This window comes from Pseudochaenichthys georgianus, chromosome 6, assembly GCF_902827115.2.
Source record: "Pseudochaenichthys georgianus chromosome 6, fPseGeo1.2, whole genome shotgun sequence".
NCBI lineage: Eukaryota > Metazoa > Chordata > Actinopteri > Perciformes > Channichthyidae > Pseudochaenichthys > Pseudochaenichthys georgianus.
The window spans coordinates 45,366,033-45,381,693 of record NC_047508.1 but is presented as its reverse complement, the minus strand read 5'-3'; the positions used below and the strand labels follow the sequence as shown (position 1 = coordinate 45,381,693).

General features: G+C 39.5%; 1 protein-coding gene across 1 annotated transcript; it reads left to right on the top strand.

Moving 5' to 3' along the window:
* The first annotated feature begins 39 nt into the window (after nucleotides 1–39).
* On the top strand, nucleotides 40–4,860 carry LOC139433929 (THAP domain-containing protein 3-like). The gene is made up of 4 exons (XM_071203354.1): nucleotides 40–449; nucleotides 1,217–1,349; nucleotides 3,749–3,828; nucleotides 4,164–4,860. The coding sequence occupies exons 1-4, from the start codon at nucleotides 385–387 to the stop codon at nucleotides 4,225–4,227; spliced, it is 342 nt and encodes a 113-aa protein (XP_071059455.1). The 5' UTR covers nucleotides 40–384; the 3' UTR covers nucleotides 4,228–4,860.
* The last annotated feature ends 10,801 nt before the right edge of the window (nucleotides 4,861–15,661 follow it).

The window sequence follows — 15,661 nt, the reverse complement described above, 5'->3', positions numbered from 1 at the left end:
CCGATAGGCGATGGCTGCAGAAAGGAGCAATTTCCATAGACCCCCATGTTAAAATGCCCAACTTTACAGCGGAAAAAAACATGTTTCTCTCCCTGGCTCCATACATTTTATTATCGATATAGTTAGATTCCACCTTCGTGATTATGGATCTGTGAGTGAATTGTTTTCTAACGCGACCCTTTTATTTATATTAGGTCTTAAAGTTTGTGCATACATTAGAGCGTGGTCACTTTGATTGACAGATACGTGCCTCACTGTCAGCTAACAGCAACTTGTCCACTCTGCTAGGCTACAACCATAGAGGCTACAACGTTAGTTAGTCATAGTACTGTACTTGACCCTTTAGCTTTAGCCGTGTTCGTGGTGATATACCAAACAATTAAGATGTCGTGCTGTGCGCTTGAATGTACTAACATAACTTCCAAGAAGTCTACTCACAGCTTTTTTCGGTGAGTAAAATGATAATATTATACATGTTAACCCCGTTAGCAGGTGTTTGTGTGCTTGTTAGCTTAGCTTGTTATGTAGCTAGCTAAGGACGTAACCCTTTATGCATGTGTATATATATATACAGTTTAGTTTATGATTCAGCCTTGGGTAAGACTTTTATAGTCTATGGCTATGACGCCCATAATGCTAAATGGGAGCAAATGTTAAAAGTGGACCCAATTATCCCAGTGGTGGCCGCCGGAGTCCGCCGCCGAAGCTAACCGGAGCCGTAGCTAGCCCTTTGCGGCTCCGTTAGCTTCGGCCAGCGGCGGAGCCCGGCGTTATAACTGGAGATCAAGGAATGCAGCGAAACGCGGACTTGGTTCGCCTGCAGCCCGCTATAGTATTAGCTAAAGAAATGATGTTGAACAAGGCTTATTAAGCTGAACATCGCCACAATTGTTCTGCTATGTATAGGTACTTATTTTATTTTCTTAACGTGTGAATGACAAGCATTAAGAATAACAACAAATAGCTATTTATCTTGCATATTGTCTCGTTTGATTATAAATGTAACGTTTATATAGTGGAACTACACTGTTTTATCAAAGTGCCACGCAGTAACTTGGGAGGCATGTCTTTCAGCAGGAAATGTGCAACCTAGATTACATTCACCAACACAGACTATATAGAAATATTTGTAAAAGTTGTTCATGCGTTATTAAGTGAATATGGCATTAACCCTCCTGTTGTCTTTGGGTCGGTTTTCATGTATTTTTGAATAAAGGTTTCCTTTCGGTGATCCAGACAGGCTGGACCAGTGGGTGCTGAACATCCGGAGGAATACATGGACCCCCAACGTTTCTTCTCGCCTGTGCAGTGCACACTTTGAGAGTCATCCCTTCAGCACGGACTCATGGGTACAGATCAGAGGCGGATTTAGGATTGTAGGAGATCCGGGGCTTAGCCCAGGAGTTGTTGGGGGGGGGGGGGGGGTGCAGGGGTAAAGTGCTATTTTTTTTACAAGTGGGGGGTGGACCAAACATCCTTTAGGGGGGTCGTCGCCTCCTCTAGGGGGGTCCGGGGGCTCCCCCCGGGAAGATTTTTTTTTTAAATGTTAAAGTTAAAAGCATCAATCTGGTGCACTTTGAGAGCAACATTAACCCTACCTTAATAATACCTTAAAGGGGACATATCATGCTATATTTGAACAATATATTGTAGGGCCATACCTATATAAAGTATATAAATAGTTTTTCTTTCAAAATACCAAACAGATCCTGCATTTTGCCTTCTGATGTGATTTAGCATGTTTGGCGTGTGTTCCCATTAGCATACCGCACCGCTATCGAACAAAGCCGACACACCGTCCTCTTCCGATCCACTGCGCATTGCTTATCGTTTTATAGATCTATTCTCATCCACCATCTTTGTTTGTGACGTAAAGAATGTAAGAGTCACGTTTCTGAATCGGGCACTCTGAGTGGATGCAGTCACAGCCAATCGGATTCAGAGTGTTGCCTGTCAGTTCCGTTGCCTGTCAGTTCCGTTGCTATGGTTCCGTTGTTATGTGTACTGAAACGAGAGCCGGTATAATTCCACGCACGAAAACAAAATAAAAATTGAAATACGTTATTTTAGTGTCTTAAAAGTAGACTGAGGTTTGAAGGGTTAACGTTACATCTTAGAATAATTTTTAGTCATGTTCTGTATACATACTAACATATAAGGGTATTGACTTAGTGTGGTTTATCTTTTTGTCGCTGCTTTTAATTTAAACTGAGCTGTTGTGTTCATCAGTAAAGTGGAACTTCTGTGTGAACTATTCATATCTTAAACTGCACTGTAACTTTGTATTCATGTATTTTTTCTTTTAATGTTTCTTTTATTATATTTTACTGTTTTTAAATGCCTTTGTCTGAATGTCTTTCATTTTTGTAAAGCACCTTGAATTGCCTTGTGTTGAAAGGTGCTATATAAATAAACTTGCCTTGCCTTGGTTACTCCATGTTTACTAGCTATAAGATTAACGTTACAGTACATCACTCTTTTTCACTTCTTACTCAGTCAGCCAGAGTGCAGATATCACCATTAGATTCACACACCTGAAACATCATCCATTTCTTCACTGCTGGTGATGACATTGTTGTCAGTTGCTGATACTGCTGCTGCTGCTGCAGCTTGTGGCGCCTGCTTCGATGAAAATAACTTTCTAATATCCATAACTTAGGCTATTAGCTTAAAACTCGTCAGGCACTAGGAAGGATCACTTCTTCTTCAGGGCAGGGAAGGCTACGCAGTACGCAGGCTAATGTCCCGTAGCGGCTGCCTCTCTGGTGGACTCCGGTACTGCACATTACTCCCGAGACATTAAAAAAAAAAAAATCTAATTTAAAAAAAAAAAAAAATGTTTTAAGTGAAACATCCGGGGCTTTTCAGAAAACATCCGGGGCTTGAGCCCAAGTAGCCACCCCCTAGCGCCGCCTCTGGTACAGATCCTTTTTAAAAAAAAAAAAATAACTTGGTTCCATTTGTGAGTGTAAATTGTTGTTACTAATTAAATACATGTTATACATCATACAATGCTAAATAATTGTTATGGCACAGCTTGCACATCAGTGATGAGTAATGTTCTTTTGATTAAAGGCCAAATTAAGATTTTGCCAGTTAAGTAAAGAAACATAGAAATCGATTTTTTTTGCAAACCAGCACATTTCTCTTCAATTTATGCAAAGACTCTTTATCATAGATAGAGAATTGCCATTTCCCCCACATACTCTATGTTAAAAACAGATGAATTATATTACCTTTTTTTACATTATTTTAATAGCAACATTCATTAATCTGTTGTCATCTTATAACTTATTTATCTTAACAGCTATCACTGTAAAAAAAAAAATGATTTAAGTTAATTTTACTATACAATATTTATCTTTACATTCTGTTCTTGCATATGTCTTATTATATTTACGTGTATATAGATTTCTGCCTGCACTAATTTATTATTCTTAATTTAATTTAGAATTTATTTTATTGTTTTATGTCTTATATAACTGTTGCATTGTTGGAGGAGCTCGGGACAGATGATTTGCATTGCCATTCCCACACTGTAGCCTATGTGCTATGACATAAATCCTTTGAATCTGAATCTTGGAAACACGTAATTGTTGAATGGATTAACTGCATAGTTAACATGTTGGCCCTCTATTGTCTTTTATAATGCACTCTTACATTTAAAACAACATTATTCAAAAGAAAGTTGAATATCTACAGACCTCAAAAAGTTATTTTATGTGTTGTTGTTTATTATTTTTATTAGGGAAGGAGATGCCTGAAAAACACTGCAGTGCCCACCATTTTGTATTTCACCAAAGAACGCCAGCCTGGAAGGAAAAGCAGGTGAGTAGCAATGACGAGATCAGTGACAGTCCTAGTTCGACTGTTAACAGCAATGAGGAGGTTGCAGATGGAGACCATGGTAGTGGTGAAAACAGTCTTGCTGCTGATCAGAGCAATATCATTATGATGCAAGGCACGCCTGAAGAAGCCTTTGTTGTTCCACATGTGGAGCGTAATGACATTCCAACAGCCAATGCTTGTGAGGAGGATGTTGGTTTGGGGAGCAGCAGCCAACAAACAGACTCCGCCTCTGTTCACTCTCACACTTGGGCTTTAAACCAAGTACTGAATAGTTTGTGCACACATTTCTAACATGTGATCTTTCTTTCATGTAGGACGCTTGAGGGAAGTTGCAACGCCTCGGCCAATGGGATGTCTTCTCCACGTGAAAGAGATTGAAGGCATCACTTATAACTTAAGACAATTTTCCAATTTCTATTGAGAAAAATGAAAGTGTAATCCTTAGTTACATAGGAAAAGATGTAATCGGATTAGTTTTACTTTTTTTAATAATGGGGAAACTCAGGATTACAATCTTATTCAAAACCTAAAAAGAGCAGATATATGTAAAATGATCAAAGTGTATCTCTTCTCTGGAAGCCGTATGTTCTGGAGGATAATACTTTCATTGTGAATCTCTACACCTACTGCCTGAATCTGCTTTATGGTATTATATTATACATTTCAGTAAACACATCATATTAATATTTCTTCTCTCCTGTGTTTATTTGCATTGCATTTGATATTGAAGTAATCCAAAAGAAAAATAAAGTTATCAGGTTACATTACTTTTATATCTTGATACTCACATGAAGTTACTGGTTGTGTTTTTGGCAAGTAGCCCTCCCAACCCTGTGCATAAGTTATATCATTTGAATTACTGATACAGTTGTTGCACATCTTTAATTTATTTTCTCATGTACTTAAGTCATAAAATGATTCGAAACCTTTACTTTTCATAAAATGCAAGATGTAACTTTCAATGTGTATTTATCACATTTTCAATGTAAATAGATCTGATTAAATAAAGAGTAAAAGCACAATCTTAAATGTTGACAGTTATCATTTGCCTATGCTTATTGTTAATGTAGTGGTGTTATGAACAAAATGTTGTCGTAAAGGAAATTAAGATGTTTTTTATTTGTTGACAAAAGGTTTAAAGTTGATGCTCACAACATGTGGGAACATTTATGGAGAAAAATGTTTCTATTGTAAAACAAATATTTATCTGCATACTGAACAAAACTCTCTAAAAGGTATTATCTTCTGTGGGGAAGAGGAAGAGCAGCCATGTTAACAGTGTTATGGCTACAGATGTAATGTCTAACTCAACATTAGCCATGACAGTCTGGGCTTAGCAAGGGCCTTAGAATACATACTCTAAAGGCCAAATCCAAAGACAGTGATACTGACATTTTAGCAGTTCACAGTCTTTGGAGGTGGTCTTTCAGGCAATTGGCTGGTGACTTTACAAAAAATATCATTTCTCCAAGGGGTGAAATTAACTCCATCTCGCAAAAACAGCCCAGGACTGTCATGTCTAATGTTGGAGTGGTCAACAATGGCACCATTTAGGCTATGAACAAAAGTAGCCATAACACTGTTAACAAACTTCCGGGCCTTGTCAATTTTGACAGGATTTGCACCAGCCCTCCACCGGCGCCTCTGGTTCATCTGGGAGAGCATGATCTTCATGCCAGGGTGCCGATGGTGAAGCTGGTGCAGGTCCTCCTTCATCTGGTTCAGCAACTGAACACTGGGCACATCCCCCAAGTCATTGCCGCCACAGTGGATGAGGAGGACATCCGGGACTGCTCTTCCTCGCAGGGAGTAGGAAAAGAAAGGGAGGACACCTCTCCAGCGCAGTCCACCCCAACCGAACCAGCACACCCTCAGGTCGAGGCCAAGGTTGCTGCTGATGGTCTCTGTAGCTCTCTGGGCTCCACGCCGGACATAGCTCCCGATTATCCATACAGTCACTATGGGAGGAAAATAAATGAGAGCAACAAATGCTTCAGATCATGAGGAATATCAAATAAAGGGTTGCTCATTTTGTTCCTTTGACAATAACATACAAAATAACTATGAAATCACACCTGTATGGTTAAAAGTAACAAGAGAGCAAAACCACAAAAAACAGATTAACAGCACACAGTTTATATATATATATATATATATATGTATATACTGTGTGCTGTTTATCTACAATTGTGCATACATGTATATGTATAGTATGTTTGTGTGTAATGTCAACCAAGCCTGTAAAGTAAGCCAGGACCATCAACGTACAGGTTGTGCAGTTTGGCGTGGATCTTCTTTTTTCTTAATTCTGAAATAAATAAAAATGTTTTAATCAATATAAAAGCACCTTTCTTTTTCTACAGTCATATTTCATTAATCACATTTAATTCACGCAACGCTGGCCATATCTCTGCTAGTTTACAAAGTTTAGTTACAAATGACATTTATATTAGAAAAACGGTGAAGCACTTAAAAAACAATTGTATAGTGTAGGTTCAAGAACCTTTAAATCAAAAGGACAAGTTTTGTAAAGTTACAGGGTATCTTACCCTCAGAATATGCCGGGAACGAGGAGCAGTGACCGCAAGCTGGGTTGTTAGCATAGGTTGTTAGCTTAATACTGAATAGAGCATGTTAGCTTAGCTTCTTAGCCTGAGCTAGGTCTGGAACGTCACGCTCGGTGGCAGCAGGTCCCGCCCTGTCCCGCCTCGGCTCCGCCTCAGCACCGCCTCTTTGCCCTTATTTGGAGCAGGCGGGAGAAGGCGGGAGTTAGACTCTGACGTCACTGTCGAGCCGTTAGTGGCCGACTCCGCCTACTAAGGGCTTCACGGCAACTCTGCAGAATCCTATGGGTGACGTCACGGACCCTACGTCCATTTATATATACAGTCTATGGTTATTACGTCACAGCGTATACTTCAGCGGAATATCAAAACAGCAGCCCTGGGTGCAAAACGCATCAATGACAGCGACCCTCTACCACAAGAAACAACACCATTTATCAGGGATGCAAACTTGTCACCTTTCGGCGAAATTTGCCGTTTTGAATCCAAAATAGGTCGTTTCTGTGATTCATGTAGATCTGCAATAAAAATATTTTTGGGGTATGGGGGGGTCTGAGACCCGGAGTAATCTGCAGCCGCTAGCTGTTATGTGCCATCATGACACGCATGGTGTTCTTTTTTTATATATTATAATGAAGCGCCAGCGCGAGCTGTGTGCTCCAGTCTTCCTGCCTGTCGGCTCTGCTCATCGATGTATAATAAGGCTCTGCTGCTCCGCGATGATTGTCTAGCTTCAGCAGCTACATTACCTACGGGTGCGTTCGTTGATATTAACTGTGCGGTCCGGAGTCACTGCGGCACAGACTGACCGCTGGTGAACAGCTGTTAGAACGGGCCGTCCAGGTGTTCAGAGCAGAGCTCCCTGTCGGAGCGTCAGAGCGTGATGTGCACTGAGAAGTTTTTCTGCCGCAATATTATCGTTGAGCTAGCTAACTAGCATACATTGTCACTATCTGCTAACGTCAGCTTTAGCCTTCGTTTCTAATAGTTTTTTTCATAGGCTATAAACGGAGGTGGTATAAGTATAGATCTTGCACTACAGTAAAAGTAGAAGCACTCAGATCGTGTACTTGATTAAAAGTAGAAGTACTCAGACCTTGTACTTTAGTAAAACTAGAAGTAGCTACCCAGATATTGTACTTGAGTAAAAGTAGAAGTACTCAGGTCTTGTACTTGAGTAAAAGTAGAAGTACTCAGATCTTGTACTTGAGTAAAAGTAGAAGTACTCAGATCTTGTACTTGAGTAAAAGTAGAAGGACTCAGATCTTGTACTTTAGTAAAAGTAGAAGTACCAAAGTGTAGGAATACTCTGTTACAGTAAAAGTCCTGCATTCAAAATGTTCCTCAAGTAAAAGTAGAAAAGTATTCTCATCAAAATATAGTTAAAGTAGCGACAGTAAAAGTAGTCGTTGTGCAGATTGGTCCATTTCAGAATAATATATATGATATGTTTTATGATGATTGATCATGAAAGTGTCCTCAAAGCTGGTGAAGGTGCAGCTAGTCTGAAGTACTTTGTAGACTGCAGGGTAGCTGGTGGATTTACTCCAGGTGGAACTAAAGTCTGATTCAACACTTGGTTATATTTCACATCATTCATCCACATCTGTGAAGTAACTAAAGGGATTAAATAAATGTAATGGAGTAGAAGTACACCATGTACCTCTGAATTGTAGAGGAGAAGAAGAACAAAGTAGCATAACATTGAAATAATTAAGTAAAGTACAAGTAGCTCATACCCAAGTATAGTACTTGAGTTTATGAACTTGGTTACTTTACACCAGTGGCTATACAGATAGAAAGACTCAGCCTTGCACAGAGGCATGAAAATAGATTTTCAAAATGCTCAACAGTGCTGCCAAAATGATAAACTGACTGCTACACAATTAAAATAAATGTTTTTATATATTTCTATGAGATGTGACTCTTTGGCGTTTCTGTTATTATTAACTGCTTTAGTTGTTCTGACTGCTAAAGTCATCTGTTATTCCTCATTTTAAAGTCGATATTCGGTGGGGTCGGGGGGCTCGGGTCCTTGTCACCTTGTTCATACCTGATGAGTTTGCATCCCTGATTTATATAAACACCTATCATGACAGGGCACCCACAGCCAAGTGACAATTACAAATGAATTAAGTCGGCACGGCGGCCCACATTGAAAATGACTTAGGCCTACCTTTGATGATCAAATCACTGAAACACAAAGTCCATCCTCCTGTCCTTCTGGATGAAGCACTTGATGGCGGGTCATTCAGCTGATCCTTTGCCACTCCAGCTTATCATTGTAACTCAATCTTGACAATGACTCTGTTAATAATTTTGCAAACCATGTCATCACTATCACTGAAGTGAGCCATCATGAACGAACTTATGCTAATCATAAATCTATCGATTAGATTTATGATTCAAAAATAATAAAAGTAGGGTAGACATGTGGATATTATCCGGCTGAACAAAACGTGCATTTATCTAACAGGTTCGTTTTCCACAGACCTTATTTCAAGCTATTTTCCAAAACCCTATGGAGAAATCCCATTGCTTTCTGTCGAGGGAATCCGAGCAGTGGCGGCGCTAGGGGGTGGCTACTTGGGCTCAAGCCCCGGATGTTTTCTGAAAAGCCCCGGATGTTTCACTTAAAAATAATTTTTTTTTTTTAAAAAACGTCTCGGGAGTAATGTGCAGTACCGGAGTCCACCAGAGAGGCAGCCACTGTGGGGCATTAGCCTGCGTACTGCGTAGCCTGCCCTGAAGAAGAAGTGATCCTTATAGTGCCTGACGAGTTTTAAGCTAATAGCCTATACATTTATGGATATTAGAAAGTTATTGTCATCGAAGCAGGCGCCAAAAGCTGCAGCAGTATCAGCAGCAGTAGTATCAGCAGCTGACAACAATGTCATCACCAGCAGTCAAGAAATGGATGATGTTTCAGGTGTATTAATCTAATGGTGATATCTGCACTGAGTAAGAAGTGAAAAAGAGTGATGTAACGTTAATGTTATAGCTAGTAAACATGGAGTAACCACACTAAGTCAATACCCTTATATGTTAGTATGTATTCAGAACATGACTAAAAATTATCCTAAGGTGTAACGTTAACCCTTCATACCTCAGTCTACTTTTAAGACACTAAAATAACGTATTCCAATTTTTATTTTGTTTTCGCGCGTGGAATTATACCGGCTCTCGTTTCAGTACACATAACAACAGAACTGACAGGCAACCCTCTGAATCAGACTCCGATTGGCTGTGACTGCATCCACAAACGTGACTCTTACACTCTTTACGTCACAAACAAAGATGGTGGATGAGAATAGATCTATAAAATGATAAGCAATGCGCCAGAATCAAGGTGAGACTATCCGCATCCTTTAAAACTCTACGCACATTCGTTTCACCTTAATAAGTAAACGACTATTTGAGTGAGTTAAGGCATTAGTTTGCTTCATTAAAGGGTGTTAATGAGTGTTCTCCAGTGCCTTTTGTCCGCTTTAAGGTGTTATTAAGGTAGGGTTAAAGTTGCTCTCAAAGTACACCAGATTGATGCTTTCAACTTCAATATTTTAAAAAAAATCTTCCCGGGGGAGCATGCCCCCGGACCCCCTGAGAGGAGGCGACAACCCCCCTGAAGGATGTTCGGTCCACCCCCCACTTATAAAAAATAGCACTGTACCCCTGCACCCCCCCCCCCAACCCAACGACTCCTGGGCTAAGCCCCGGATCTCCTACAATCCTAAATCCGCCTCTGAATCCGAGCGAAGCTTACTTCCGGGTTTTAGGACGCGTCACTGCACCACTTGCATAGACTTCACAGCGGGCGGAACTTGTCATAAAGTCTGCGAAAATAAAGCCCGCCCATTTAGAGGGAAGATATGATTGGTCAATTGTACTGTCATTTGACATTACTCTCTCGTTGAGTTACTATAGAGAACCGCAGTGACGCGTCCTAAAACCCGGATGTAAACTCCTTCCGGTTCCTTCGTCAAAAACCAATGCAATTTCTCCATAGGATTTTGGAAAATAGCTCGAAATAAGGTCTGTGGTTGAGACACATTTAAGAGAGGGATCACGTTTTGTTCAGCCGGATAATCTCGACATGTCAACCCTACTTTTATAATTTTTGAATCATAAATCTAGTCGCCAGAAGCAAAATGCTAACGTTATGCTATAAACGAACTGCAAGCTAGTACAGCAGCAGGGTCGCACGACTTCAACGTCACGCCAACTTAAGATCGTTTCAACTGACTTGCACTGAAACTGCACTTTGAACACTTTAAATATATTAACATTTTAAACTGTATACCCCGTTTATCTAGGCCCTTTTTGTTTTGTTTTATGTATACATGTCACACTGTGGAAAACGATATTTCTGGATGTATAACACATGTAGAATTTTTGACAATAAAGCTGACTTTGACTTTCGCGCACTTGCATATTTTAACAAAGCTTTTAATTTTAGCCACACTGAATTTCACTAGAAGTCATGGCTGACAATGACCAGTCTGATATCGTTTTACAAAGATGACAAGAAGTGTAGATAGAGGAGAGAACCACTACAAGTCAGGACACGTACAACAGTGCAGCCTAGATGAAGGTGTGCTTACCGGTGTTGTCAGGGCTAGCATGAGGGACAAGGTTTATAGTGTCGGTGAGTAGTGATAGCAAGAGTACCGTTAACCTAGAGTTAATTTATTCACATTAATTCCCATCAACAAATCCATTTTATGTGTCACATGAAATCTTTATTACACACCAGAAAACACAGAAACATCCATGAAATAAACATACAGTAGGCTATAAACAATTCAAGGGATAATTGAGAAGGCATTACAAATGTAAATATATTTTAAATAATAAAACTATCCCCCCACCACAGGTATCTACAGGAGAAGAGGGAGTTCTCTCCACAGAATGTGAATGCCCACGTGGAGAATGGAAATGCAGTCATGCGGCTGCATTAGCCATCTTTGCCATCCACACTTTCAGCTGCACTGACACCCCCCGTCAGTGGAAGAAGCCAAAGGCAGCTAAACGTACGCATTCAGTGGACTCGAGCTGGTTTCTCCAAAATTACCTACCCCACCTTTAACTAGTTAGAATGTGAATTCCTGCTATCAGAAAAATGATTTTTAACTAGTTCAAATTGTATTTCTGATATCAACAATTGGCATTTCGTCCAGTTCACATTCCAACTCGCATTGAAATGAATGAGAAAAACATTGCAAATCTCACTACTTAAAGGTGGGGTAGGTAATTTTGGAGAAACCAGCTACAGAGCCCCTCCTCCAACACACACGAACGCGCACATGACCAATGAGGGCACGAGATAAGTGTGTGCACAGATGGAAGGCTGACAGGCAGGTAGGCCATCCAGTTACTTTAGCCGGGCCGGCTCAGATGATTGGTCGTGCTTTTTACAGCGCCACGGCTTCCAGAGATGGAATTTTTTTTATGTATTTATTGTCAAAGCATTTAATGTATTCATTGCTATCGGGATGTTAAGAGCATTCCATGGAATATAAAAAAAAGTGTTCCTGAAGTGAATTACCTACCCCACCTTTAAAATCGCATTTCTGATATCAGAAATACACATTACAACTAGTGACTAGTTAATTGAATTTCTGATATCAAGACTTTGCATTCTAACTAGTTAAAATTCAATTTTTTTATATCAGAAATAAACATTATTACTAGTAAGAATTGATTTTTTTTGTAATCCTCCAGAAATGAATAAAAGCTAAATCGGCTTGCCATAAAATGAACTTCTTACTTTAACTTTCAAAGTCAAAAACCAAACTGTTTTCCCCACTTGCTCTCAACTCAGCTCCAAGAAGACATTCCTGGAAGCTATAGATAACTAAATACAAATCCAGTGTTTCCCTCTCCTTTGCTCTCTTTTTTACACCTTTTTACATCCACTACGTATATTTATTAGGTGCTCTCAATGGATTCATTTCCCACAATAACAATAAAAAACAAGCTGAAATTCTTTCAAGAGGTAGAAAGGGACTCCGTTTATTGAAAGTGGAAACAAATCAACATATCAAAATCGCAGAAACAAAAAGTGACTTCAACTCGGATACATTCTCTGCCAGCCAAACTCTCTGGGTTTTCTTTTCAACAACGTTCTCCAAGTCAACCGTCTGTTTAAAGTTGTACTTTCAGGTGTTTTCATCACAATGTCTGCAGGACTGATTTGATATGAAAGCATTTCAAAATGATGTCAAACTATTACGTTTTATTCAAGTGTTCAATATATTTTTCAAGACTTGCAGACACCCTGATTTAATTTGTAGAGTCGTCATTATTCATAAGAATTTTTTTCCAGATACATTTAGCGAATAATCAGTAAAGAAAACTTTAAATAACCAGAAGGAATCAGCTGTGTATCCTCTGAAGCTGGGGGTTAAATCAGATTGTACTCGGGTAATAAACAACACACCGCAAAACATATCATGCTCTCCGGGAATGTCAAACAACACACAAAAGGTTCAATCCCACTGCACACACACTTAACATTTGACAACATATACAAAGAATGGGCCCTTTGAGGACATAAGGCCTCAAGAAAAGACATTCATATGAGCACATGTGTTCTTAACTGCCCTGTTATTCAGGAGATTTCATCAACAGAGCTTGTTTTACCACTTTAAAGGTAGGCTAGGTAAGAATGGAGAAACCAGCTCGAGTGCGCTAGAATTTGAAAATACACAACCGAAAAAAATCTGTCCCTTCCTTCAGACTTCCTCACAGAGCCCCTCCTCCAACACACGAACGCGCACATGACCAATGAGGGCACGAGATAAGTCTGTGCCCAGATGGAAGGCTGACAGGCAGGTAGGCCATCCAGTTACTTTAGCCGGCTCAGATGATTGGTCGTGCTTTCTACAGCGCCACGGCTTCCACAGATGAGATTTTTTTATGTATTTATTATCAAAGCATTTAATGCATTGCTATCGGGATGTTAAGAGCATTCCATGGAATATAACAAGTGTTTCTGAAGAGAATTACCTACCCCACCTTTAATTTATATTATTTGTAGTTAAAAATCCCCAAATCAAGGCAAAAAAAGAAGAATTAAAGTCTGTATGTCAACGCAGCTAAATGCTAACATGCTTATGTTTACCATGGTATTAGTTTAGCGTGTTAGCATGGTAGCATTGGCAATTAACACAGAAAACCTCTGAGGCTTGCGGGAAACGTCAATTATTTTGGAGATCTTTAGTCAAAATCTGAAGTATTAAACAAATAGATCAATATTTCTACCCGCAGAGCTATGGCTAATTGAAATACCATTAGCTTCAATAATGCTAAATACTGGAGTGTGTTGGCATGGCAACTTATACAATTCTTGGTGTCTGACAGAAAAACTTCACACTTGGAGTTAAAGTTTTTGTGTAATAATTTCGACCCCAAAAAATGAAGAATAAAAGTCTGAAGTGATGGTAGTAGCATGTGAGGCTGGATGTCAACGTAGCTAACATGCTTATGTTTAGCATGGTATTAGCTTAGCGTGTTAGCATGCTAACATTGGCAAATTCATAAAGATCTGCTGAGGCTTATGGGAATGTCATTTGTTTTGCCGTTAATTTAGACATTATTCGAAGTATTAGATCCATTTATCCTATCGATATTTCAACCCGCAATGCTGCGGCTAATAGATATAGCATAGCTTCAATAAATACTGGAGTGTTTTTGGCATGACAACTTTTACAATCCTTGATGTCCGACAGCAAAACTTCACACTTGTTTTCGAAACGTTTTTCTGAATGAAACGTAAATCAGGTTGCCTTATAAAGGTTGTATTCGTCACATTTAAACACGTTATTTACGACACGTTTGTGCGGTTTCTGATGAAGAACTCTCACAACAAACAAAGACAGGAAATAATCAGTTCTGCAGAAAACGCAATTGTGTTATGACTTTCAACTTGTAGAAAAGTTTAAAGATATTAAATATTGCAGTGTTTGATTTATGGAAGGGAGATTTAACTCAACCGTACAAAAGAGTTTAAAGAAGAAAGGAAATGAATTAATATTAATTACTCTACGCTTTAAAGATCCACAGCGTGTTTTAGTGAGGAACTCCAACTGAAGGCTTTAAAACTTAAAAAAATAAAACTCCACAGGACATTTTAAAGAAGTTTGATTTAATGGATGCAAACCAGGGTTTCTGTTCTCCGACATATTTCTAAATCTCTCCGTTTTCTGTGACTCATCAGATTGAAATTTGGATCTTATTAGTGTTAACTGAATTAAATATCACACACACACACACACAGCCAGCCACACAAATGTATGGATGTTAATGCACGTACGAGAGACACACACACACACACACACACACAAAATATATTTTTTCAAATTATCTTTCATTCATTCAGTATTTTAGATAATTCGTGCTTTTTCCCACGAACGGCAGACATTGTATTCTAACGGAAACCCTGATAGAAACAGAGAGCAGTTAAATGATAGATTATACAAAAATAAAGATCAAACCAGAGCAGCGATAGTCAGAGAAGTTGTTTCCTCACATGGTAATGTCTGGCAGCAGCTGCTTTTAGAAAGTCCAGCGTCTTCACGAGCTAAAAAAAAACAAAAAAACCTTCAGACTCGGGCTGAACGATTTGGAATAAATACCAACCGTGATTATTTTGACTGATATTGCATTTGTGATGTGATTTATGATATTGGAGGGCACCTCATTGTAATATATATTAAGTTGAATGACTACTTTGACTTCTCTAAAAGGGACTTTATTCTGCTATTCCTCCACTGGGACACGTCTCCATGCTTTGATGTTCAGAAAGCTCTTCATTGTTCTCACACTGCCTGTGCTGCAGCACCTCTTTTCACCCTCTGTCTGAAACCACAGCTGCTCTGATTGGTTAGCTGGCCAACTCTGTTGTGATTGGTCAACCATGCTTAGAGATGTCCCGCCCCTTAGCCTATCACGTACGATGTGTTGGAGCTCAAGCCAATAGGAGTGCTCCGTAGTGATGTCACCGTGTTCCCGAAGTCAACAAAGGAGTGCAATGCAGGGATTTTAGCCTCTGCAGACCGTTTACATGCACACAAACCTATAGAAAGCACCACAGGCCAGAGGAAACCCCCAGAAGCAGAATACGGCCCCTTTAAGAGGATCTGTCGAACAAATATGCAGCTCCACATTTTCCTTTTGCAGCATTTAATTGTAATAATTATTTATATCTCACACCGAACTGTGACTTTTACGCTTGCATTTTATTCTAT

Excerpts from the sequence above, each read along its gene's own strand:
- LOC139433929 (XM_071203354.1), top strand. The coding sequence starts at position 385 with ATGTCGTGCTGTGCGCTTGAATGTACTAACATAACTTCCAAGAAGTCT. Across the intron at positions 1,350-3,748 it reads CCTTCAGCACGGACTCATGG|GGAAGGAGATGCCTGAAAAA; the intron begins GTACAGATCAGA and ends TATTTTTATTAG. Across the intron at positions 3,829-4,163 it reads CAGCCTGGAAGGAAAAGCAG|GACGCTTGAGGGAAGTTGCA; the intron begins GTGAGTAGCAAT and ends TCTTTCATGTAG.